Source organism: Mus caroli, chromosome 10 (assembly GCF_900094665.2).
Source record: "Mus caroli chromosome 10, CAROLI_EIJ_v1.1, whole genome shotgun sequence".
NCBI lineage: Eukaryota > Metazoa > Chordata > Mammalia > Rodentia > Muridae > Mus > Mus caroli.
The window spans coordinates 80,815,442-80,842,085 of NC_034579.1; the positions used below are offsets into that span (position 1 = coordinate 80,815,442).

The 26,644-nt window shown below is 45.0% G+C and overlaps 1 protein-coding gene across 1 annotated transcript in view; it reads right to left on the reverse strand.

Moving 5' to 3' along the window:
* The window catches only part of Stab2 (stabilin 2), a 169,965-nt gene that overhangs the window by 97,344 nt on the left and 45,977 nt on the right, over nt 1-26,644 (reverse strand). The window contains exons 10-24 of the mRNA XM_021173976.2: nt 25,832-25,965; nt 23,991-24,073; nt 23,441-23,590; nt 20,666-20,806; nt 20,058-20,114; nt 19,788-19,913; nt 15,987-16,040; nt 15,601-15,681; nt 12,402-12,554; nt 11,446-11,508; nt 8,524-8,610; nt 7,635-7,721; nt 6,071-6,182; nt 3,225-3,405; nt 224-320 (exon numbers count right to left, since the gene is read on the reverse strand). Of these exons, the coding sequence (XP_021029635.1) occupies nt 224-320; nt 3,225-3,405; nt 6,071-6,182; nt 7,635-7,721; nt 8,524-8,610; nt 11,446-11,508; nt 12,402-12,554; nt 15,601-15,681; nt 15,987-16,040; nt 19,788-19,913; nt 20,058-20,114; nt 20,666-20,806; nt 23,441-23,590; nt 23,991-24,073; nt 25,832-25,965 (1,606 nt within the window). The remainder of the gene's footprint in view (nt 1-223; nt 321-3,224; nt 3,406-6,070; nt 6,183-7,634; nt 7,722-8,523; nt 8,611-11,445; nt 11,509-12,401; nt 12,555-15,600; nt 15,682-15,986; nt 16,041-19,787; nt 19,914-20,057; nt 20,115-20,665; nt 20,807-23,440; nt 23,591-23,990; nt 24,074-25,831; nt 25,966-26,644) is intronic.

Below are 26,644 nucleotides of genomic sequence, written 5' to 3' on the forward strand. Positions count from 1 at the left end.
CCCCCCCCGTCTTACACCCATGTAAAAAAAAAACCCAGCAAGCTCAAAGCTGTCACTGTCTTCCACTATTCTGAGGCAGCATGGCAGGTTATCAGTGTGGAAGGTTATTTTTTTCCCTTAACGAACTGCTTTTCACCTCCACAGAGTAACTCCTGTTGTGCCTACTTACAAAAGGTAAGTGGAACAAAACCTGGGGCACCTGGCTCTGAGAAACAACACTCACGTTAGGACTACATCCTCCTCTGGAGGTCGATCCCAGGCAAGGGTCCTTCTTAGAACAGAGAGTTCCATCTCCTTCATAGCCGTCATTGCAGACACAGCTGTGGAAGAGAGTGCACAAAATCAGCCTGAGACCTCACGCTGGCCAAACAGCAGGCCACGCAGGTGCAGGTGCTATAGCCACCTAGGGAAGAGCCAGGAATGCCTGGGCCAGATTAGCTTTGTGCAGGAAGCCTGGGTGCAAACATGCCTGGATGCTTTTGGGTGCCAGCTGTCGAGGCTGGCTGGGGATTCAAGCCCCACCTTAGCCATTGTGTGGCCCACCTTAGTCTCTTCCCAGTGGGGACACTGTCTTCTCACTTGGAAAATGGGACTGATAGTTGTGGGACTTTTGTTGGATTTCACTGGCACTATCAGGCAAAGTGGTGGCAGCTAACCTGCTCTTACTGGACCAGAACCTGACTGATTGTAATCTTCTCCTTTGGGCTAGTTTGAGACAAAAACCGTGGTATAGCTCTGAAAATATTGATCAGCTGAGAGAGCTCTCTCCTTTTTTCTGGTTCTTCGTGTGTGTGTGTGTGTGTGTGTGTGTGTGTGTGTATCTCCTGTAAGATGGCAGTTTCTGGTCTCATTCTCCTCTCAGAAATCCCTTCCAAAATATCCTACCATAACACCTTTTCTATTTAATATGGGCCATTTGCTCGTTCACTGTTCACTCGATCATTGGTTGGATCCATATCTATTGAATGTCCTCTGACGGATGCTGGGGATGCCACGTGGCTTCCATCAAACCTCCACACCCTCCTGAAACTTCAGCAACATATGCTTAAGAACGCTATCAACTCTGTGTCCAGGATCCAGTTTCCTAGAGGAAGTGGATTTGTCTGGCATCCATACAAAGAGAGCTTGATTTCTTCCCACACAGGCTTCTGAGCTGCCCGAGGTCCTGCAGACCATGCAGACAGCCCACTGTGGGCGATGCAGGAGGCTCTGAGGGCTATTTTACTCATAGGTGATTTGTGGCATATACATGGATATGGTTTTCAGTTCCTTTGGCTGACACATTTCTATCATGTAGCCACAGGAAAGACATCAAGTCTCTGCCTTGTGCAGCCTGCTCTCTCCAGGGTGACAGCCCCCCCACCCCACCCCATTTCCCCCAAACAAGCCAGTGACTAAGCAAATGTAAATTAAGAACTGAAGCCAGAACAGGGCCAGGATTCCAGACATCCACTGCTTCCCCTAGGGAGTTTGAAGTGGTTATTGACTTTGAACTGGAGGAGAGCAAGCTTCCTAGGACATTTACTGTCCCCCCACCCCACACACACACAAGCTACTGTGGAGGAAGAAGCCAACTCCTTCCTCCATTCAACATCCTGCCAGATGCCTTTTATGTGGGATCAGCTACTGACAGCTTTTGTAAGAAAGATGCCCTCACAGCAGGAGGTTCCTAGCTTTCCTTTGTGATGGTAAACATTGGCAGATGAACCAGACAGAGAGGCACCCAGGAGACCAGACTCTGGGCACACCTGCCAGGGATAATCTAGATTTTAACTTCTGGGCACTCCTGCGAGAGATAGTCTAGGTTAGGTTGGTCTCTGGGTTCACCCACAGGGGATTATCTAGGTTAGGTTAGCCTCTGGCACAGCCATGAGGGATCAAGTTGATTAGGCTATCTGAGGTTCTGAGTTCTACTTTGATATGGGCAATACCTCTTCATGGCCTCTGGTCCAGGACTGAATACAGAGAAAGAACACTGGGCGCACATGTCATCTTTCTGTTTTCCTACTGAGGATCCCATGGGACCAGCTGCCTCAAGCTCCTGTCACCACATGTCCCTGCCATGATGGGCTGTCCCTTGAAAATATGTGAGTCAAAACAAACTCTTTTGTCTTTAAACTGACTTTCTCTGGGTATTTTGTCATAGTAGCAAGACAGATCAGTCTTCCTCCCTCCTTCCCTCCTTCCCTCCTTCCTTGATTCCTTTCTGATATGTTTTTTAAAGGCAGAGGCCCAGAGAGCTGAAGCAAACAACCCAACTTACCTATGAGTTTCCACACAGGGACTTGACCCTATGTTGTCCAAGTCCATGACTTACAGTGACTGTATACATAGTAGGTCACACACACACACAGACGCACATAGAATCACACACAGACACACACAGAGAAACAGAGACACACATAGACACATACACACAAACACACGCACATATACACAGAGACACATTCACAGATAAACACACACACAGACACACAGAGAAACACATAGAGACACACAGAAACACAGACATATATACACACATATACACACACAGACACATATACACACAGACAGAGACAGACAGACATAGATACACACAGACATACACAGAGACACACACATAACATATACACACGTGGACACATCGACAGAGACATGCACACACATAGACACATGTATGCACAGACACACGCACGCACACCCTTAGAGACCAATAGACAGCATTGGATCCCCGGGAACTGTAGTCACACCGTGGGTGCTGGTAACACAACTCAGTTCCTCTGAAGGAGCAGCGAGCGCTCTTCCAGGCTGAATCACCTCCCCTCTATCACCCCTCCCCCTTTTTTTTGATTTTTGAGACAAGGTCTTGCTGTAGTCTAGGCTGTCTAGACCTTCAGCAATCCTCTTGCGTTAGCATCCTGAGTGCTAAAATTGACTATGCACATCCTGGCCTGGGACACCATGCTTGTATATTCTGTTCTTTTACTCTCAACTATTGTTCTGTTAGGTAGGGTACATCTCTACTACTAATAAGGAAAGTGAAGCTCAGAGAAGTGAGTCAACTTGCCCGAGGTCACACAGCTATTGCACTTCAAAGCAAGCAAAGCTGAGATTTAGATTCAGCTCATAACTTCTACAAGATCCATACTGTCAGCTGGGCAGAACATGCCTTACTTTATAAAGCGTTAGATATGGGCTGGCTCCACCCACAGGTCGCACGGTAGCCTTGAGTTGTGACCTACCTGGCTGTCTCATTGCTGTATTCACAGGTGGCATGGATGTGACAGAATTGCACATAGGGCCCACAGGCTGACGTCTGCTTGTCACAGAACCTCCCAGCTGTGCCCTCTCGGCATGTTCCTGGCAGGCAGGATCCATCGCTGTCCAGTCTGTTGTCACATGTTCCATGAACACACAGGCAGGCTGGAAGAGAGGGGGAGAGAGTGTTCAGGGCTTGGAGAACCATTTCCTATTGGATCAGAGTGCCATGGAGGATGTCGGCCATCTCTCCCCTGCTCCAGCTCACTGCTGTCAATCAGAGCTGGGTTGAAGTCAGGGTCACCAGCATTTCGCAGAGTGCCTTAGAGAGCTGACTGTCCACCACCTGCCCGGAGGAGGGTATATTTGTCCCCAGTGTGCTTTCAGTGTATCTGTGCATGGGGGTGGAGGTGGGAGAGGAGATGATTTTTGTGATATGGCAAAAGAAGCTAAGGAGCCCAATTTTCAACTACTTTTTGGTTGGAGATGTTAGCCAAGAAGTTTCTCACTTTCTGAAAACAATCTAGAATGCATAGATAAGCTTTCTTCTGTTTGGAGAACTCCAGATAGGCTCATGTGTTAACTTTCTACTTTCATTCACAGCAAACTAGTGGTAATTAGTGGCCAGGTTTGGGCCCTGACTTCATCAAGGCCCTGGACTGACTTTTCCCCACCTCATCAACCACCCTCAGTCCCAGAAGGTTGGTACATTCTACTTTCCAGATGAGCAGGCAGAGGCCCAGAGAGCTGAAACCAACAGCCCAGTGTGCCTGAGTTCCCATGAAGGGACTTGACCCTGTACTATCCAAGTCCACAACTACAGTGGCTGTACACACAGCTCTTCCACAACTCCTGCCATTTTCAACCTTAGCTACTCTTCCTTGTTTCTGACTGAATATTAGTGTCTGAAAATTTCAAAGCGGGGGCTTAGTTTAATCAGAAAAGTGCTTGCTATCCAAGCATGAGGAACTAAGTTTGATCCTCAGAACACACTAAAACAAGAACAATAACAAAACTCAAAAACCACCCAGACACAGTAGGAAGGCAGAGGTAGGTGGGTCCCTGGGATCACTGGCTGATGAGAGACTCTATCTCAGAAAACAAGGTGGTTGGTCCATGACGAAAGACACTAAGGGTGACCTTTGGCCTCCGCATATGTTTGTATGTATGTGTGTGCCTGTACATCCCCATGCAGTATACACATATGAATTTGTACACACACCCCTCAGGCACCTCCTGCATAGGGTAGGAGTAAGAAGGAGAGAGGGGCTTGTTGCTTCTCAAAGGAAGGCAGCAAGGATTGGGGTTTGAGTAGCATCTAACTGAAAGACTGAGCCGTGTCCCAGCCAGGACTAAGGAAACAGGAACCAGCAGAGACCGGTGCTTGGAACCAACATCCAGCAAAGAGTGAACAAACTCAAAGGAAAGAGTCTTGGAAGTCACCTCTGTATTTAAAACAAGAATTAACTGTTATACCATGCTAGTAAGCCAGGACTTCACTTGGAAAGAATAGGACTTCAACGGTCACAGAACCAACATGAGGGTCAAAGCTGGAAGTTTACTTAGGATCCAGGCAAACACTATGCCTTTTTATATAGAGGACTGAGCAGCTGCAGAATTCAGAGGCAGAGAGGAGTGTTGGATCTAATCCCCCTGGATGCTGAGGACAACCGTGCAACATTGTCTTCATTTTCTAGCTGGAGACACTGTAACACCTTCCTCAGGTCACAGAGACACTAGCTGTAGAAATGAGAATTTAACTTTTGGCTGGTCTAACTCCACGGGAAACTCTTACCTAGCAATTTTATGTTCTTAAGTTCCAATTTTAGCTTAAAAACAGCCGGGTGGTGGTGGTGCACGCCTTTAATCCCAGCACTTGGGAGGCAGAGGCAGGTGGATTTCTGAGTTCGAGGCCAGCCTGGTCTACAAAGTGAGTGCCAGGACAGCCAGGGCTACACAGAGAAACCCTGTCTCGGAAAAAGAAAAAAAATACATATGTATATAAATATACATATGATGTCATTTTAAAGAATAATTCATTTTCTGAGAGTATAAGACTGCATTAGCATATGCCTATTGTAGAACTTTCCATATGTTCTTTTAGGCTTTGGTTACTGATCTTAGAATAACAACATAAAACAGTAAGAGATCACAATAGTAGCTAGCATATTTTTTCAGTATGTATTATGTGCTAGGTGTGTCCTAGGAAAAGCTTTCCATATATAAGTTGGAATGAATTTTAAAAATGCTTACTAGTACTTTTGCCCTTATTTTGTAATTTGAGGGTGCATTCATCCAAGGTCTTAATTTTTTTTTTTTAAGGGGGAGTGGTGAGACAGGGTTTCTCCTTGTAGCCTTGGCTGTCCTGGAACTCACTCTGTAGACAAGACTGGCCTCCAACTCAGAGATCACCTGCCTCTGTCTCTCCTGGGATTAAGGTGTGTACCACCACCTGGCTGAGGTCATAATTATTAAATGAAAGAATTGATGGGTAAGGATCTTCTAAAAGAAAACATATCAAGTTTTTGAAATGGGGCTATCTGTGTCTTCATGAACACAGAAAGTGATTTCTAAAGTGTGGCTCCTGAATGGGCACTGTTAGCACACCCCAGGGACCTATTAAAAATGCAGTTTCTCAGACTCATCACAGAGAGAGTCAGAAACTCAGCAGCTTGTGCCCGGCTGTCTGACACATGCTATAGTTTGAGAAGCAGCACTTAACCCCCCGGCCCACACCACACAAGCAAAATCCATAGCACACCAGACCACACCATTGGCGTGCTCAGTATGGAGGGAACCCGTGGAAGGGAGCCTGAGAAACCCCACTTACTTCTGTTACACTGAGGTCCATATCTGTTGGGTTTGGAGCAGAACTGACACCTGGAACCTTGGAAGCCATCCTTACAGATGCAGATCCCATTGCCACCGAGACCATCTATGCACTGAGAGCAAAGGCAGCCCCATGGGCAATTAGGACACATGTGGCAGCCAAGTTTTGGCTTTTGATTTATGGCTTCAACTTGAACTCCATTGGAAGTGACTTTGGACTCCTTGTGGGAGGTGAAGTCACCTTGGTATCAGAGAGGACGGAAAACTAGTACCTGGCTTGGGGATCCCGATCTAGGATTTAGAACCTCAAAGGACAGGGTGCTGTAGCTCTTTCGTCTGAACTGAAACATTATGCTCAGCACTCAGGTAAACTACATTTCAGAGGCCCAGGAAACTCATAACACATAAGACTCAAGAAGCCTAAACAGTTATGACCCACAGGGAGCCTCACAGTTTATATAAGCAGGAAATGAGACTGAGGCAGGAGACTCTTTAGGGTCTGTCTGATAGCTGGGCAGGCCGCTCCTCGGTGGATGCAGGAGCTTTTGTGAGTCACAGTCTCGTGCTGGAGTCGACCTTTTCAGTGATGTGGCTGCTCAGAGTCACCATGGCTTCCAGATGTAAACCCGAGGAACTCACTTGTTCACCAAGATAGACTTGGATGATTTTTTTTTACCTGTACTCTCTCTGAGGTGGATCTATCTGTTCATATCTCCTCAGAATAATAGAGCTACAAATGTGAATGAGATCCTTCGCACAACGTTTAGAAGATGAAAGCAGGCAGATAGGCCTTCTGCTGAGGCCTGGCCCTGTTCTCTCTCCATTCTTGCTTGCCCAGCTGTGGTCTATTCTGCAGTGTTTTCTCTCCATTGTAAACTTACTTGCTTGCTCTCCAACCTGTATAGCCCTGGCAAGAGCAGGTTGGTATTGATTTCTACACATCAGAGTTGGGTGTGGGCTACCCTCTCCACTAACAACAAGGTCTCAGGCTGGTACTGGTCTATTTTTACTCTTTACTTTCTGTGTAACACCCCCCTCCTCCATGCCCCATTTTTTTCCTTTGCAAGAGCTGTAGTTTAGATGTGGATCTATTAAAGTCTCAAATCTCTATTTTCCTACATAATCACGGCTTATTTTACCTTCCTTTGTTTGGTGTTGGCCTCCACATAGATGAGCTAAGCTTTGGCTTTTACATGCCAGTAGGTCCTGAAGTTGGGTTTAAAGAAAATAAAACAAAGCAACCATTGACCAATGCTATTATCATTTTTAAGAACCATAAAAGCCTTCGCCCTTAGGGGCTTTCACAGGTTTGGAAAGTGAGGTCAAGAGGGTTTCAAGTTATCTGGAATCTCACAGTGAACTACAGAGGAGACAAGCCTCTCTTCCCCAAGCCCAGACTCCTCTGCTGCAGATACTCCCTGCTTCAGTAACAGACCCAATTATTTGGCTTCCTGGGAGCCCTGGACAGCATTGTGCCACTTTTTGGTTTAGGATTTTTCAACATTACTGTGTGACTTAAGAAGGTCAGCACACATGAAACAGTGTGAACCAGGGACTGGACTCACCTGCCCATTTCCAGAACACGGATTCATGAAGCCTCCTGGACATGGGTTGCAGTCAGGTCCGAAGAAACCTTTACAGCATCTTGGTATCTGGAAACAACACACACTTTGCCCCTGGGGACCCCAAGGAGGACACTGACTTCTCAAAAGAGGGGCAGTTCTGATTTCCACTAGTGGGATACAGTGACAATCCTTCTGATGAACTGGCTAGCACATTACCACCAATCTGTCGGATGTCTCTCATGTGAACAAGGAAAGGAGGCAGATAGAGGCTTATGCTTATAGAGAGTATAAGAGAGTTGGGAAGAGTCAGCATAGATAAAATAGAGAAATAATGGGGCTAGAGAATCACTTTTTGGTAGAGGTCTTGCCTAGCATTTATAAGACCCTGGGGATGATTCCATAAGCAAATGAAGAAATGGGAATTAAAAGAACATTTCAGAACATCCCAGAGAATGGTAGGTGCCAGGAAGATGGCCATTGGAATAGAGTGGTGGTGTGGAGAGGTGGAGTTTCAGGACCCTTTGGGTCGTGACAAGAGGGGTTAGGTAGAGGGAGACTGGAAAGGTGAGTCAGCCCCTGCACATCTGGATGAATGTCCTGAAGAGAATATTCAGCGAGCATATGATGAGGCTGGAGTATGGGTAAGAATCAGGTTAGAGACTTGGAAGTGGAGGGTGACTCTCATGGAGATGTCATGGACTCTGTGAAAAGGCAGGGGGACTCAGGAAGGTGTGATTCAGGTAGGCGGTGACCAGAGTACACTACCCATTCCACCTTTTGATTCTCATTTAGGAAAGCATTCTAAATTCCTGCAGGACACTTGTGACCATAGCTGGGAGCTTCTCGAGTCTTGGTGTCCTGGATGAGACCCTGGCTGTACCCTCCTTACCTCCACAGTCACATCACAATATCGGGCACAACCAGTTTTCAGGTTCCATGCTCTGCTGCCATAGAAACACTTGTTTGTGAAGATTTCCTGGAACAAGCCGGTGGGTAAAAGCATTGTTGTGTGCATCCCAGCACCCCCTGTGTCTTACAAGCCTCTCCCTAGCCAGCCACTCTACTCCATGATATCAGAGCAAGGGCCACACCAGCAGACCCAAGTCCAAATCAGACTGCCATCTTCACAAGATCTCTTTCTTTGTTGGTAGAATATAAGCCAACCTTCGACCAGCCTATGGCACAAGGATCTTGGCACCTCCTCTCACTATGGCAGACATTAGAATCCATCAGTGAACATTCTGATTCCTCCTGCCTGTGATCTGGCTGATTCTTCTCTTCTACAGCCATCCTTAAGCTATGCGAACATTTGGAGCCAGTAAGTATCTATCGCTTCCAAGTGGAAAAAAACCCACCAACTAAAATAAATATCTGTAGCCCAAGGCTTTCCTCTTGGATTCAGGAGCTGATTAAGTGCATCCTTTTGCTTATTAATCTTTGACGCTCATAGAATGCCCATTTATTGAGTACTTGGAACAGTCTAGACACCTTGTTGATGTAAATTGATTATTTGCCAACTCATGCAAATGTTTTTTCATGTTTCTTTTTTAATATATAAGGAAATTGGGGATCAGATAGGCTAAGCCACTTTTCCCACCTAGCCCTGCTAATATCTGGTCCAGAGTCTTGGTGGCCTCTCATGCAATGGGGCAATAAAATCAAGGTTCATCTCAAGGATTTAATTCCCAGCTCAAATTTTGTATTAGACACATCTTTGTGTCGACTTTATCCCCTTGTCTTAGGCTCTACATAGGAAGAGACTGATGAGACCACAGCGGGCCACAGGATCCTAAAATCTTATCTATAGAACTGCATTCTTACGTCACAAAGGAAGGAATGTTTTTCAATTAACCAGTTACAAATCTGGGGATCTCAGGAGCTTTTATGGTTTGTCCCCATTTCCTTTTCTTCTTCTCATTCCTCCCTTTAATGGTGGCACACTCGCAGACACAAATCCTGATTCTATTACATGCCATCTATGTCTACTTGCCTTGATTCCCAAGTCACACAGCAGTGATGCTGAAGATGTATATCCCTCCTAGGTTTGACGGTCAATATTTATGGCTAATACTCCAGGATCTAGAATTGCCTAGGAGACAAGCCTCTGGGCCTGCCTGTGAGGGATCATCTAGACTAATGGAGATCCTGTAGATCATCCAGGGAAGGCACCTTTCTGAATGCGGCAGCACCATTCTATGGGTGAGGCCCCAAACTAATGTAAAAAGGAAAAGCTAGCCAGCTGAGCACTGGTATTCATTTCTCTCTGCTTCATGACTGAGATGCAATGTGAGAAGGAGCCGCATCCTATGCTTTCCCTTTCTGTGGTGAACTGTATCCCCTCAAACCGTGAGCTGAAATGAACCCTTCCTTCCCCAGGGTGCTTTTCATCAGGGAGTTTCATCACAGCAACTGAAGTAATGAATCCCCCATGGTTGCTGCATAGAGTGGCTGGACGAATGTCTGCCATTCAGCTGGCATTGTGGAACCAACTCATTCTTCTCTTATTCTTGTTTCCTGGTTCATAGTTTCCCAATGGACTTGTGGGAAATTGCTTCATTAAACACAACAAACATGGGAGCACTTATGCCTACTTAAGTTTAATATTCTGCTTTATTAAGTATTTCCTACTAGGAGTGCATTAAAGACCTTGTCTCTTTCATAATGATCGAGTCTAGTACTGAAAGAACCTTCTGTTTTAGAAAGCCTTCCTTAAAAGGCAGACATTTCTGTCATCATCTGCTTTTTCCAACAGAGTACTTGGTGTGTAATTACAGGTTGCTGTATAATTGTACACATTTATAATATATCTGAACTTTTCAAGGCAAAATCCAAACCAATAAGTTATCTTATTTATTTGGCCCACAATCAAGTAATGTGTCTAAGAGATGATCAAACTTCAATCAACACATGAAGAATTCAATTAAACATATAACATTTCAAATAGTTTCAGAGTTATTTCCTGACGTTTGTTTATTTTTTTATTCGTGTGTGTATATGTGTCTGTATGCGGGTATCTATGGAGTCCAGAGGGAGGGTATTGGATGCTGTGGAGCTGGGTTACAGAGGGTTGTGAGCCACCTGACATAGGTGTTGGGCCTGAATTCAGGATCTCTGGAATGGCAGTTGGTGTTCCTAACCACCGAGCCATTTCTCCTGCCCTTATTTGGATTATTTTTGGAAGCTAATAAATAATAAACATGTTTATGGGAATACAGTGTAATATTACACATTTACAAGCAAAATGACTAATTCAAGCTAATCAGTGCATTATTGCCTCATCTATTTATAGCTTTGTGGGGAGAACATTTAAAATCTAGTCTTAGTATTTATTTTTTTTTTAATTACACAGGGCATTAGACACTATTGTATACAGTTAGGATACTGTGTCAAACCTGGGACTTATTTTTTTGGCCTAGCTGAAAGTGTGTAGCCTTTTCTTTTCCTGTGTACTCCTCTAGTATTATGCTTGGTAAGAACAAATACTAGCACTGGACTTTATTTAGGAGGAAGAAGTAGAGAAGAAGCAGTTGGGAGGCTGTTTACTCTTGGCTATTATGAATTTTATTTACACTAACCCCTTTGTTAACCACAGAGAAAGAAAATTAGGATAAAGAGGTTAAGAGACTGAACCAGAGTCAGCTAGAGATCAAACATAGATTGGTGGGGTCTCTTCCTCCCACCCCTGCTGTGGCCAGGGGTAGGCCAGGAGCCATACATTAGCCTAGGTTTAAAGAAGGAAGCAGGCAGAAAAGATGAGAGAGGACAGAGTGGGCTAGCTCAGGATGCTCATAAAATAGCCTATCACACTCACCGTGGGCTCCGAGTTAGTAGGACATTTGCTCCATTTTTTCATGAAACACCTCACACAAGTGCCCTGAAGGGAAGACAGCAGTCAACAGAGGCATCCTGTGCTCTCACAGAGACAGCTTTCAGGGAGATGGCCCTCGGGGCATAGGTGTCTTTCCTGGTGAAGATAGCTCCCCTAGACTCTCCCCAAGGGGATAACCCTGCTCAGGTTCTGCCTCGGTGACTGAGTAGGCTGAAGAGCAGTCTCCCCAAGTGCATGTCCCCCCAGACCTTAGGATGTGACTTTGTTTGGAAATAGTCTACGGATATAATTAGGCTAGGGCATTCCTACACCCAGTGGCTGTCGTCCTTACAAATGCGGGAGAAGACACATGGGGAACAGAGCCTCGAGAGGGGAGAGCACACTGTGTGGCTGTGAGGTGAGGTGTGAGTAGGGCTTCAGGGAACTGCTGGATGACTGGGAGTTAGTGAAGCGGCACGTGTTCATGTCTCAAGCTACTTAGGAGGCAGAGGCAGGAGGATCTCTGAAGTACACAAATGTGAAGCCATCTTAGAGCATATGGAGAGCCCCTATTAAAATAATTAATAATGATGATGATGATGATGGAGAGCCCCTATTAAAATAATGATGATGATGATGATGATGATAATTTAAAAACCCTAGGATTTTAGGGCCTCCAAGGACAGGGTGGCCTTATTGACACTCTGAGTTTAAATTTCCTATGTGATAGGATAAATGACTGATATCTATGACCATTTGTTATGGCCACAACCAAGAGCCCTGCTCACCTGCAGGCCATCTCCAGAACCTAGGCTCAGGGCTGATGGGACCACATGCCTCCTCCTGGACACGCGCTCTTAAGGTGTGGATTTAGCGTTCTCGGAACTGAGCACAGGATGCTGCCAATGACTGCGCCCCCACCGCCCCTCCCATTTCCCGACTTTTCTAAGTTCCTTTACCAGTTTCATCTCTCTCTTTGTTTCATTGCATCGGTGGGGAAGGATCGGGAGGATGGAGGGAGGAATGAGAACTCCGGTCAGTGTGTAAATTCGGCCGTTTTTGGCAGCGACCTCAGTTTCATCCACGGCCACGTTGTTCGCCAGAATCTGCCCCTGAAAGAAGAAGCATTTGCGTCGTCCATTCTGGCAGCGGGGTGGGGGCGGGGGGCAGGGCAGAGCCATCCCCAGGCCGACGCTGTGGTTACAGCATCTCTAAACTGCTCAATGCAACTTCATCTCTCCTCAGAGGGAAGGTTGCTTTTAGGCAGTTTTCTGTCAGGAAATGATTGTGTCTGTGAACTGAATCCCTTCCTGGGCAAGAGTGTCTGTCCCTGCACATGCTGGGACAGAGGCTGTCCACTTCCAGACCAAACAGCACTTGCTTATTTTACCACCTAGTTCTCAAAGGAGGATCCATCTAGTCAACACATTACTGACCTCAGATTAACTCTGTTTAAGGCCCCTTGGATATGTCAGTAAACAGAAGGCAGATTGTTGCTTAGCAGCTAGCGGAGGGAGCAAAGTCTGAATGATGTTACCAAGATTTGTGAACTCTGCTTTCCCCACACCTGCTCCTCCTACAGATCAGTGGCAACGTTATCCTTGTTGCTCAAGCCAAAAGCCTGAGTCACACTTGGCTTTCTTAGTCCTCAGCACCCATCAAATATATTAGCAAGTCTGGGCGTGGTTGTGCATGCATTTAATCCCAGGAGGCTGAGACAGGGGGATCTCTGTGAGTTTAAAGCTAGCCTAATCTACATAATGAGTTCCAGGACAGCCAGGGCTACATAGTGAGACCCTGTCTCTTCTCAACACACACACACACACACACACACACACACACACACACACACACACACACACACACACACACACACACATGCATGTGTGTGCGTGCATACAGAGCATGTTTTGTTGGGTTTATCTTCAAAAATGTATTCATAATTTAATCACTTCTTACCATGTTCCTGGCCATCATTGTGCAGGACACAGTAATTATTTATTTTCTTTGTGTGTGCACATAGGCATATGGAAGCCAGAGGCCAATTTAGGTACTATCTATCTATCTATCTATCCATCCATCCATCCCTATCTCTCTGTCTCTGTCTCTCTCCCTCCCTCCCTCCATCCATCCATTCATTTAGATATGGTCTCCTACTAGCCTGGCACTTATCAAATAGCAAAGACAGATTGACTAATGAACCCAAGGGATCCATCTATCTCTCTACCTCCCCAGGACTGGGTGTGAAGTATGTGACACCACATTTGTGGTTTTTGTTGTGGATTCTAGGATAGAACTCAGGTCATCACAGTTGAGTGACAAGCACTTTACCAATTGAGCTATCTCCTAGCCCCAACTGCCATTTTTACTGGCTCACTGTAATCAAGTCTCTTGTCTCCCAAATGGTGTATCTTATCAGATCATTCTTCCACAATCTTCCAGTTGGAGTTAGAGCTGTATCCTTACCCTGTCTTCCTAGTGCAGATGGGACCCTGCTCATCTCTACACCTTGGGTGTGTTACTGCTTCCCATCTCCTCTTCCTGCTACTGCCTCTGCTCTGGCCACACCGTCTTCTTGTTCCTCAAACAGCTCAGCACATTCCTCACTGCACACATTTTTGTTGGGGGTGGGGGGTTGCTGTTTCTCTCTCTAGAAACTTTTGTCCCCAGAGCATCACACTGCTGAGACCTCTGCTTCCTTCAAATCTTTGTTCAGATGTTTTCTTCTTTGTGAGAGCTTTGTGGAACTTTATCTAAAAATGTTAGTCCCCTTAAAGCAGAAGGTTGGCTAAGAGTTGGAGGAAGAATTCCAAAGATCAGGGAAGGGGGACTGAGAGTGGTCATGGGAGATCCAGAGCAGGACAAACCATGGATGGTTTTCTTTCATATACAGAATCTAGGTTGAGTATATGCTTACATATATGTGCATATATGGCATGAAGACAGATGGGGAGGAAGGGACTATGGGGGCATTGTAGCAGGAAGCAGGGCAAGATATGCACAAGGTCCAGTGATGTACACAGCAAAGCATATATAGACATGAAAATGTTATAATAACCCATTATTTTCAATGCTAACTAAAACAACAATAAATGGATGGGAAGTTCCACTATGACTTCCTATTTTCACTTCCTGCTTGGCCTTCCCCCCTCATTGCTTCCTAGGATAAATTTTCCCCTTAGCATCTTTATTGACTACTTCCTACCATGCAACCAGAGACTTTTGTCTGTTTGCTCTTTTGCTCTTGTGTCCTTCCAGACATAGGACAGTGCCTGGTAGGTATTGGTACTCAGCAGATGTCTGCTGAAGGAATGAGGTCATCATTGTCATCATCATCGTCGTCATCATCAACAGTGGACAGATACCAGAAGACAATTCTCTCTGTTCCTAGACGTTTCCACCCCAGACAATGAGCTTCTTTGAGTTTCTTAGGTAAACCACAAACCCTCAGGGTTCCTCATATCCTCTCCTTCCACTCTCTTACTCAAATGCATGAGCTCATTCTACTCACCCCTCAAGTCTTGACCTAATTAATGCCTTTCTCAGACTCCTCCTCTGCGCACTTTCACAACCTCTCTGACCAACACCCATTGCAACAGCAACTCATTGACCCTTTAATGGGTTGTCACATTCTATTTTCTCTGCTGGGATATGAGTTCTTTTTGTCCTTCCTGCTTTAACCCAGGCTGTTACTCGCATCGGTGGTATTTGCTGAAATAACTGAGCAAAGAGTGGAACAGCTGTAAAGATGTGAGGACTGTGAACTAGGGGAGATGGCTCAGTGGGTAAAGTGCTTGGATTTCAAGTAGTACAAGATCCCTAGCATCTGTCTATAAAAGCCAGGCACAGTAGCATGCACTTGTAATTCTAATACTGGGGAAGTGAAGATCTGTGGGCTTCTGGGGCTCACTGGCCAGCCAGCCTAGCCTGCTTAGAAAACTCCAGGACGATGAGAGACCTTGTCTCAAAAGGGAGGAGGCCTCTGGAATGACACCTGAGGTGATCCTTTGGCCTCTACGTGTACACACGTGTACCTCCATACACAGGAGCATTCCTACAGATGTTACCTAACAAGAAAAGGTTTCAGATCTGTGAGTGTGGATGCATTACCGTAGTGAACATGCAGGAGTCAGCACTAGCCGTGGGCTTCTCACTTACTTTGCTGCTTATGTTAAACGTGATGATCTGGTTGGCCATGCTCCTGACATGAAGTGTCGAAACCAGAGTAGTCACTTCCAGCTGCAATGGGAAGAGACCAAGGAGTCATCTGCAGCAACACACAGAGTCCCCATTTCTCACAGTCTGTGCTGCAAGAAAAGTCCTTAACTACTGATGAGATAATGGGAGTTTTGATGTTAGGAGCATTTGTGGCTTTAAGGGGTTCTTTGATAACAATATCAAAGATAACAGTTACAGACTGAAGGTCTGCTCAGGGCTCATAAGTGCCACAAATAATTCTCTAGTCCCAATATATTGTAATTCAAGACTGGGACTGAGTATTTTAAAAGCCAGGATAAAGTAGTCTGAGGAAGAATAGGGCCAACCTGGGTGAATGCAACAATGTGGTATCTGACGAGTTCCAGAAGTTTCCGAGAGCCCTGCAAAGGAACCGATACACTATGTTAATCAAGGCAGAAAACTCTGCAATCTCTCTCTCTCTCTCTCTCTCTCTCTCTTTTTTTTGAGAACCTTTCACATGAATGATTTTGGGTATTAATCATAAAAGACAACGACCCAACCTCTTTATAGGGAAATTGAAGATAAGAAAAATTCCATGCGCAAATAGCTGACACTCATCAAATCTCTTGGCTGTTCTAAAACCATAGCAAGTGCATTTCGTATAAACCCCAGTATTCCTGTGAGTAGAGACCATCATTAGCCCATTCCATGTGTGGTAACAGTGAGCAACACACCCATGTCACACAGCTTCCTCAGTATACAAACCCATGCTTTCAGCCACTCTGCTAACCATCCCTGCGCATGTCTCAGGTTACATTTGAGGATGTCTACAACTTGATTCTCATTTGCTCCATAAGTCAACACTTGCTGGGCAGGCCACATACTCATATTTTAGGACCCCTCATCTCTTGGGGCCCTGAATAGCCAGTCCCTCAAAAGAAGTCACTCTTCTTCAGAGAACATTTCCAGAGTCTCTTCTGGCTTCAAACCACTGAAGTGGGGAAAACAATCACTAAAGTAAACCCTAACAGCACAACTCTGCCATGACCTCAGCTAGGATCCTGGAGCTCTCAGGGACAGCCCCAGGCATGTGTCCTGGGGTAGGGAGGGGAGGGACTACAGAAAGGAGGAGCATATGGCCACATGGCCACAGGGCCCAGGGCAGAAGGTGGTGGCAATGGTGTTTTCCAGGACAATGATTCAGCTAGTTATAAGAAGCGTAGGTTTGTTTGTAGCACAGCTTGGACATTGAGATGGCCAAGAGCTTTCAGAACTTTCTTGCTCCTTCTCTCCCCAATTCCTTGTGGTTAGTGTTGATGGTTCACTTCACTGAATCTTGAATCACTCAGGAGATGGATCTAAGGGCATGCCTGTCGAGGTGTGTCTTGATTAGTTCAGTACTGTGAGAAGCCCCATCCTTACTGTGAACAGGAGCACTCCCTGGTCATAGGGTGCTGGGAGCACCCCCTGGGAGTACTCCCTGGTCATGGGTCCTGGGAGCACTCCCTGGGAACACTCCCTGGTTGTGGAGTCCTGGGAGCACTCCCTGGGAGCATTCCCTGGTCGTGGGGTCACTCCCTGGTCATGGCGTGGAGAAAGTGAGACAAGCACAAGCATGCATTCCTCTATTGTTCTCTTCCTCTGACTGTGGATGTTACACACCCAGCTTCTTCAGACTTCCTGTGCCTCAACTCCTCTGCCATGATGACCTGTGAATTACAGTTAGCTCTTTCTCCCTTTAGCTGCTTCTGTGAGAGCATTTTATCATAGGAGTGGGTAAAGAAACAGAGACCTCCTCTACTGTTTTATGTAAAGAAAATATTCCAAAATCCTTTGTTGCCCAAGAGGGTGTTCTCTACTGATGTGTTAACATGACCTTGAACTTTGTGAATTTGGTTCCTTTTGTTTCAGTTTTCTTCAAAAGGAATCGTAGAGTTTATGAGGCACGCCTTTATAGTCCATCACTTTCACTTTTGTCTAGTTCAGTGACAGAGCTGTACATGAATGAGACTTGCCATCAATAGCCATGGGATGGTTTCCGGACTGAAACTGGGGTTCAGAGAGCAAAGGAAACATACATTCCATTAAGGAAACATACATTCCGTTAAGGAAACATACATTCCGAGTCAAAGCTTGAAATGAGGCTTCTAAGGAAAGCAGCTTCTCCACGGGCACTTTCTGTCCTCCCTCAAGGCTCCTCCCTGGAGACAGTAGAAGTATGAAGAGAGAGCAATACCCTATCATCTGAGATATTTTAGCCCCGGAAGACCCTAGCTATGAGGAAGGGGTGGAAATGATTATTCCATTCTGCACTAGAAATCACATCAGCAAACCAGTTTCTGCCTCAGAACAAAGAACCCAGGCTTTGGATTCTTTGTAGGCAGAAAAATTTGATCTTTGGAGAAAAAGAAAATCTGAGGTCCAGGAGTTGTGTTGGTGCTGACTGGCCAGTTTCTAGATACAAACTGCCTCACAGGAGTGATAAGAGGCTGCTGGTCTGACTGCATAGTCTGGCAGAGTGAGATCCACATGCTTGCATGAGAGCCAGAGGAGCCTGCCTCCATGGGAGAAGGAGCTTTCTGAACAAAGGCAAAAAGTAGAGGGCTTAATTTTTCTTTATTATAATTTCACTTATTTTAGCTTTCGTGTAACCTATTAAGTAGCTGAAAACTGCTTTATTATCATAAAAGGTAACAATATTGGGGGCATATAATCTTAAGACTTTAATAATTTCCCAGAAGACCACCTTAAACTGAATATGAGTTCTAAAGAGAAGTAAAACTGCTTTTCAACATCAGCAAGTTTTCAGGAAATTCAAGTGTGAACTATATTTTTAAAGAAACATCCTTCTTAAGATCCCAGATCTGGCTTGTTCACTGCAAACCTAGAAACCTAGAAAATCTCATTTGCTGAAAATTTGTTGGCAACATGAGACATACCAACCACCTAATTTTTTTAGAAAAGATTTTTTTTTTGTATTTGTATTTCATATGTATGAGTTTTTTGCCTGCATGTGTGCAGTACTCATACTCAGTACTCATAGAGACCAGAAGAGGGCATGAGATTCCCTGGAACTGGAGTTACTGTTAGTCTCCGCATGGGCACTGGGAAGTGAACTTGGGTTCTTTGCAAGAGCTGTGTGTGTGTGTGTGTGTGTGTGTGTGTGTGTGTGTGTGTGTGCACGAGCGCGTGTCTGTCTGTCTGTCTGTCTGTCTGTCTGTCTCTGTATGTGTTTCCCCCTTTAGCATTTTCAGAATGCAAGATGTCCCTGTTGGTATCTGAAGGTATTCTAGCAAGGGCTAGCTCCATGAGTCTACAAGCCAACAAGGCAGCACATTTCAGGGTCACCATAGCAGCATGGCTGAGACTGCCTGTGTTAGAGTGGGTGTGTGTCTGCAGGTCTGCTGATTAATCTCACTGCAATGCCACTGGTCACAGCTCTTGGGATCAGGCTCCAGAGCGTGCTTGCTTGACAAGCTCCACAGGTGATTCCTGACCACACTGGAGCCTTGGAATCACTGCTTTTAAAGAACTGGGCCGTCCCCACCTCCCACATTCTGTGTTGTCAGTAACCTCGACCCACTTCTGAGAGGGCAGCAGGGCTTCTAGAAAGTCAGAGGACAAATCTGTAACCATCAGACTGTCCCACTGTTTGTTATCTTAGTGAAAACATTTTCTAGAGCTAGCTAGTTATTTCTTCATATTTTAACTTTTAGGTCGGAGAGAAGAAATACCTAAGATGATTTCTGTCATTTTAACCTTGATCTTGATATAAAGGAGTCCATGATCTATTCTCCAGGAGGAGCTATGACAGCACTAAGGTAGAGAACAAAAGGGTCACTGAAGAGAAAAGAGAAATCAAAAGAGAAGAGAGGCTGAAGTATCTCACAATGACATTTGGTTCTTTGAAAGTTTAGTCTAGGCCTGGCCCTAAGTGACCTAATGACGGTATTATTCTCTGGGTGACTTTACAGTTGTAAGGAGCTTAAAATATCTATGTCTGTCTGTCTATCCATCTATCATCTGTCTAGCTATCTACTCATCCATTTATCTACTATCTATCTATCTATTGTCTATCTATTTATTTTAGTACAGAGAAATGTGAGAATAGACAGAGGCTGAGACAGTGATGCTGATGCAGTCCGTTGGTAAGTGGGATACTCTACCTCTGGAGACAGGAGGTAATCAAGGACACCAGCCGTCATGTTACTCAATGCTTCATTACTTGGAACAAAAATGGTGTATGGCTCATCAATACCACCCTCCTCCAGGGCTTGTCCAACATTGGTTTTCTGCATTTGGGAAAATAAATGTTATATTCTTCTTCATTGAAAGTAATATTTGAAGCAGTTGTCAGAAAACATTTAAAGTTGGCCTCTTTGCTGATTTTGCAAAGACCTTAACCACATTCTTCTGAAAAGTTTGAGAGTCCTTACCTCTAGCAAAGATCTGAACTTGCCATATCTTGGTTGTAGCATCGTCATAATGGTTTGCTGAAAAGAGAGATTTTGCTCAAAAGTCAGTAAAAAATTAGTTTGGGAAATATGAACCTTAATGTTAAGAGACACGGCTGAGTTAAGATGAAAGTGTGAGTCTGTATGATCGATCTACCTACTGCTAGGCAGTATGCAACTGATTTGATTTGACCAGTCATCCAAATCTGAGCAATAAGCAGTCTCTGGCCATATCAGGCAGATCAAAAAGAAGAAATTCATTATGACTAAGACTGCCTTCCACAAAGCACAAGGAATGAATTGCTGTGACAACATGGAATAAGGCAGAATTGTCTGATATGGCTATAGGTGACATTTATATTAAAAAAAATCCATAAAAACTTCTCCCATCCCAGCATGCCTTCCTTTCTCTCTGCAGAAATACCCAGAAGTCTACTGAAAATTGACAAATCATCCTGTCTTCTCTTAGCTTGAGACCCTCCTTGGAAAATGAAAGCTAAATTCTAGCAAACACTTTCATATTGGATGTGACTCTCCAGGCAGCAGAGAGTGGACATGGATTGACCTCACTTGTATTTGACTTGTCTCACCTGGGGGTTGCTCTCAAGTGTGGGCTCTATCTTGTCCATCGCTCTGTCGAGGATATGCACAAGCCCATTTGAAGCAACTATGTTCCCCTGGATAATTTGTACTATTTTGCTTCCATAAAGTTTGAGCTTTAGTTGATTGTCCTGAAATACCAAAGAAAGAAAAGTAAATAAATAAAATGAATAAGGTGTTCTAGAAAGAACAAGTCTGGGATTAGAAGTCAGAAGGCCCGTGGCTGTGTGACTTTGGATAAATCACATGATCTTACATGAAGATAAAGGTGTTGGCTTGGCCCATTTTGCATGGTTTCCACTAAGTTCAAGTGAGATAGTATGTGACATCACTGATGAGTACCACATGATCATTTATGACTATCACATGGCCACTGATGAGCATCACATGACCACTGAGGAGCATCACATGACCACTGAGGAGCATCATATGATCACTGATGACTGTCACATGACCAATTGATGAGTAACATGATCACATGCAAAATTTGGGCAAGTCAGTGTAGGCTCTCTTCCAATAAGCTCCAAGCTCCATTAGGGTGTAACAATTCAATTGATTATAAATACATCTCTCACTTTAATATAGTGGTTTTCAATCTGTGGGTCATGACACCTTTGGGGGTTGAATTATCCTTTCACGGGGGTCACATATCAGCTATCCTTTATGGGGCAAGTGGAACTGAGTCACCAGACAGAAAAACTGGTAAGGTTGAGCAGATTAAGGAACCAGTCATTCTCATAATTGAGAACAGTAGGGGTTTGAATCTGCTCTCGACCAGATTCCTGTCCTGGACCATGACATCCCACTAAGAGAACCGTGACAACTCTCTATGCTAATGAGGTATCTAGATGGGCCGACCTGAGTTTAGCCAATAAGCTTTCCTTCCTGAACATTCCTTCCTACCAAAAATATTTAATCCCTGCTGATCTACTCTGAGTAAGGTATATGCACCTTTTTCACCATGAATAAACAGTTTGGACAACCAAGGACTATATCCTTCCTCAAGGACCATCGTGGGGGAAAGCCTTTGTTACCCAGCCGAGCCACCTAAGTCTATGGCAGAGAGCACCTCCCAGTTCCCGACACTTGCCCTGAGCTAAGCTGGATTCCCCCCTGCTCCATGGCTCATCACTGGCCTTTAGTCCTCCCCCTTCTTCTCCCCTCCTCTTCTCAACCTCCATGACTCCCAGCGGTGTCTGGGTGCCCAGGAGTTAGAGAACCACAGCCTTGGCCCCAGCCTGTGTCTCCCCTGAGCAGCAGTGAGGTGAGACACAGACCCACAATCCTGTATATCAGACATTTTAATTACAAGTCATAATAGTAGAAAACTACAGTTATGAAGTAGCAATAAAATAATTTTATGGTTGGCAGTCACCACAACATGAGGAACTGTGTTAAAGGTCGCAGCAATAGGAAGGTTGAGAGCCAGTGGTTTAATGTATTGCACGAAGACAGTGCACAATACACACATTTGTTGAATGCATAACTGGGAGTAACTCTCATGAGAGTTTTCCTCTCATGCAACTCTCAAGCATGACAGACAACAAATCTGAGTGAATACATGGGTATATACACATACACATGGCTGTGTCATACCTACTGCTCTGCCAAATCTATTGTCCATTCTTATACACACAGCATAGCAGGTTTGTGCCAGTCAGACCCATACCTGAACCCTGGTTCAGATATTTTCTATGTGACCTTTCCACTGTTTTCCCATAGGGAAAACCAGGATTCTGATGAGACCTCCTTCCTGAGTTGTTATACATAACACAACGCCTGCGCTTAGCATGGAAAGAATACCCAGGAGACTGCCAGCTATTGATATTAAGTGAAATGCAACAGACAGCTTAAGACACAACCCATGCATGCACACCTCTTAATCACATGCTCCCAGCTTAATAGAAACACAAAAAGAGTTTGTGAAGGGAAGTGAGGTAGTCTGATTTAAAAAAAAAATGCTGGAAGAATGAAGGGGGAAGATGGATCAATGCCGCAACCCAAACCAAACACACTCTATTCATTTCCTTTTGTAAGAGGAATGCTCAGGGTTTGGGACCAGGACTTCCGGGATGTAGGCTCACAACACTTTATCTTCATGGTGGTGACAAAACAACCTGCCTCCATTTTAGGCTTAAAAGCCATCTTATAGTAAAGACAAATTAGGTTCATTCCTGTTTGTGATTAAACCTCTGTTTCTCAAGGATTGGGCTATGACCCACCTGTAACCTTAACTACAAATGGTTCTATACCGCCTGTTCTAGGAACAATAACCATGTCTCTGTTTCAAAAGGTTATTATGACCACCTGTTGTTATGGCCATCTTGTTGTGACTACCTTGTTGTGGCCATCTTGCAACCATGTCTCTGTGTCAGGAGATTGTCATGATCAACTTGTTATGCTTGCATTCTGCTTTTGTAACCCTACCTACTTGCCTGCCGGATTTGAAACCTACCTACTCCGGAGCTGTAAGACCCCTTATCTCACTCATGTCCAATGCTGATCTCTTGAACCCTGCCTTTAGGGAGAGACAGTCCACATAAAGCTTGTTTTAACTTATTTAATTAATTTGGCCATGATGATCTCAGTCAGTGATCTTTCTGCGGATTAACAGTGGCAGCTAAGTGATGGTTGCCTTGAAAGCTAACTCAGGCCAGACCCAAATCAAACACTACAGTCCCCTTCCGTGATAGTTCACCCAAGCCCCTCTAGTCCAGGTATTGCCCTGGTGTTGCTACTGGAGTGAAATTCAGAGACATTCTGACCTTATCCTTGTTGATGATTTCCCCGGACTTTCCTGTCAAGGTATAGAAGGTGTCCAAGTTATACATCTGCTCTGTGCTCATTTGCCCAGCAATGATGTGGAGCTTCACAAAGTACCGAGCAGCCTCTTTGTCCATCAAGAGCTCCTTTACCTAAGAAAAGAGAGTCAGCTGGAGGATGTCTGAGGAAAATGAGCATTATAATACATGTGAGGCTTCAAAAGCCTATGCCAGACCCAGTCAGTCTCTCTCTCTCTCTCTCTCTCTCTCTCTCTCTCTCTCTCTCTCTCTCTCTCTCTCTCTCTCTCCTGCCTGTGGGTCAGAATGTAAGCTCTTAGCTACTACTCTATCATCATGCCTGCCTGTCACCATGCTCCCTGCCATGACGGTCACTATAAGCTGTCTTTGTTGTATCTCTTCATAGCAATAGAGCAGTAACTAGGACACTCATTATCCTTACCTTGAGGATCATAGAGGTTTCTCACTTTAAATAAGATATTGCCTACTAAGACTTTTATATCAGCCCCTCAGATGGGGTTATTTTAATACTCACATCAACCCCTTTTAGTCCCTTGTCTGAGGGCAGCAGCAAGGTGAAGGGTCCCAGGTTGCTCAGTGGCCAGGCATAAGTTCTGTCTTAAGAGTCCAAACACACCAAGAAAGAAAATGTCACGTGGGTCCAAGGTACATGGGAAGTGAGACTGTTCCGTGTGTCTTATGTCAAGCCCAGTCCCTCCGCGCCTTCTCTTCTCGCTGCTCTGTGGTGCCCTTGGTAAGCTGATACTCTAAGAGCTTCACATACTCCCAGAATGCTCTAGGAGTTTCCCAGGAGACTTAGTTGTGGCTTTCTAGGTGCTCTGCCACGAAATGGCAGGGTGTAATGATGTGCTTTGACAGTCCCACCCTCCTTGATCATGTGCCCGGCTTGCTAAGCTGTGTCCTCTCCATGTGTAGGGATCTGTATCACCTCCAAGGGCAGCTCAGACGAACCCACAATAGATTTACTGTTCTGTTTGTGCCCTCTTGAAAAGCAGACTATTTACATTTCAAATGCTATCCCAAAAGTTCCCTATATTCTCCCCCCACCCCCACCCTGCTCCCCTACCCACTCACTCCCACTTCTTGGCCCTGGCGTTCCCCTGTACTGGGGCATATAAAGTTTGCTAGATCAAGGGGCCCCTCTTCCCAATGATGAAATGTAAATGAAGAAAATATCTAATAAAAAAATAAAAAAACAACCCCCCAAATCAATTAGTAACGTATAATGGGACCTACAAAACAAACAAACAAACAAACAAAAAACAAAAAACAGACTATTTGAACAAAAGACCTCACATTTGCATTCTACCCTGGGCCTTGCAAGTCTTCTAGTCGGCAGGTTTCCATCACCCAGGGGATGCTGGGTCATGAGAATAGGCTCTGTGCTCTCACACAGGAGCAAGATGCATGGGGAAGGTGCAAGGTAAGCAGAACTCTGTCTAGAAAAATGTTTGTGTGTGTGGTCTGTTTTTCAAAGGACACTGCACCTCCTTCGTTTCCACTGAATGTCCGGAGAGCTCTTATCTGAAGGTAGAGTTGCTCCAAGATTGTCCTTAAGCCCAAGCCATGTCCCCAGTGCTTTATTCTCTCTAGGAGGCCTTGTAAAGGCCCGTGGACTATCTCCCAGAAGGCACAGTGAAAAATTATCTGGAGAACACAGCATTGGCTTGCAAGGACAGACTTCTTCACTGTGTCCCTTCTGGGAAATGATTTTAGTTTACTTGGCCAATGCTGATATTTTAAGGTTTCCTTTTGGTCATGTCTGTGTTTGGTTGAGGTCTTACCCAGGGTTCTCTGATCGACTATATTTTGTCCTCAGGGGGATGTGGGGTAACAGTTTGTAGGAGGCATTTGTAAACGCATGAGCATGTTGTGTTATTACACTGCCTAGGGCTCACAGAGGATCTGACACTACTACAGGTTAATTAGTAGCTTCCAACTAAGGGCCCACACAAGCAAGATTGGTCTAGAATTCAGATGACACCTTCCCTGTTGAACATGGACTCTACTGTGATTCTCCTTTCTTAGTTGTCCTTTAGTGATTCTCCATTCTCAGTTAACATTTATTCATCCTTGAAAAACCCAGGATGTCAAGGACATAAGGGATAATCTTTTACATCAGTGGTTGTCTATCTTATCCCTAGTCTGTTAATCTATGGCAATGTCATGACCTGTCCTCCACTTCTAAGTCTGCCTGGTAAGCAGCTGTCTCCACTTCCCCATCACTCAGGCATGGCCTGTCCCCACTAGGACTAGTCCCAATGCACCAGCCTTGTCTGTCCCTTTCTGCCTATTTGTATCTAGCAGATGCCCTGGGCTGAAAGAGGGCTGCTCTCAAGGACGACATCTACATACCCAGGATTGAGATGAAGGAAGTCAGCTGTCCTTGCCACATTCCTCTGGGTTCCGTATTTAATTCTTTGAGTCTCTGCATGATGTTTCCATAGCAGTTCAGGCCATCACCCACATAACCTGTCTGGCAAGTGCATCTGTAGGCGAAATCAGATTCTCAAGGCCTTGGAGCCATCAAGAGTTGAGAGTACATAGCCCAACACTTCATTTCACAGATGAGGAGAACAATATAATGAGCAGGATTGGAGAGGCGGGGAGAACCACAGACTCAGTGAGCAGTCAAGTGTAGGACCTGGCTTAGGGTTGCCTTTCCGGAATGTGCTTAGATAATATAATATGTTATAATTAGATAATATAATATGTTTAGATAATATAATATGTTTATGGACACTTATAAACACTAGGCAGCTTTGCATGTTCTTTGTAGAAGTAATTTCCAAAGTGTGGTCCAGAAAGCATCCATGTCAGAATCACTTACAATGTTTGCTACAAATGTCGACTCAAGGGCCTTAAGGACAGAATAAGCTACCCATGGTTAAGAATGATTGCCAACTTGAGTGGCTGTAGAGTCACGTTGGAGACGAATCTATGGGAACGACTGTGAGATTATCTAGATTAGGCTGTTTGAGGAGGGGAAACTCATTTCAACTGTGGGTGGCACCATTCATGGGACTAGGATTATGTTTTGAACAAAAAAGAGAAGGGACAGGCCATAAACAAGCGCTCATCACTCTCTTCTTCCAGGGCACAAGGGTTCATCAGTCTCTGCTTCCTGTGCACAAGTGTTCATCACTTTCTCTGCTTCCTGTGCACAAG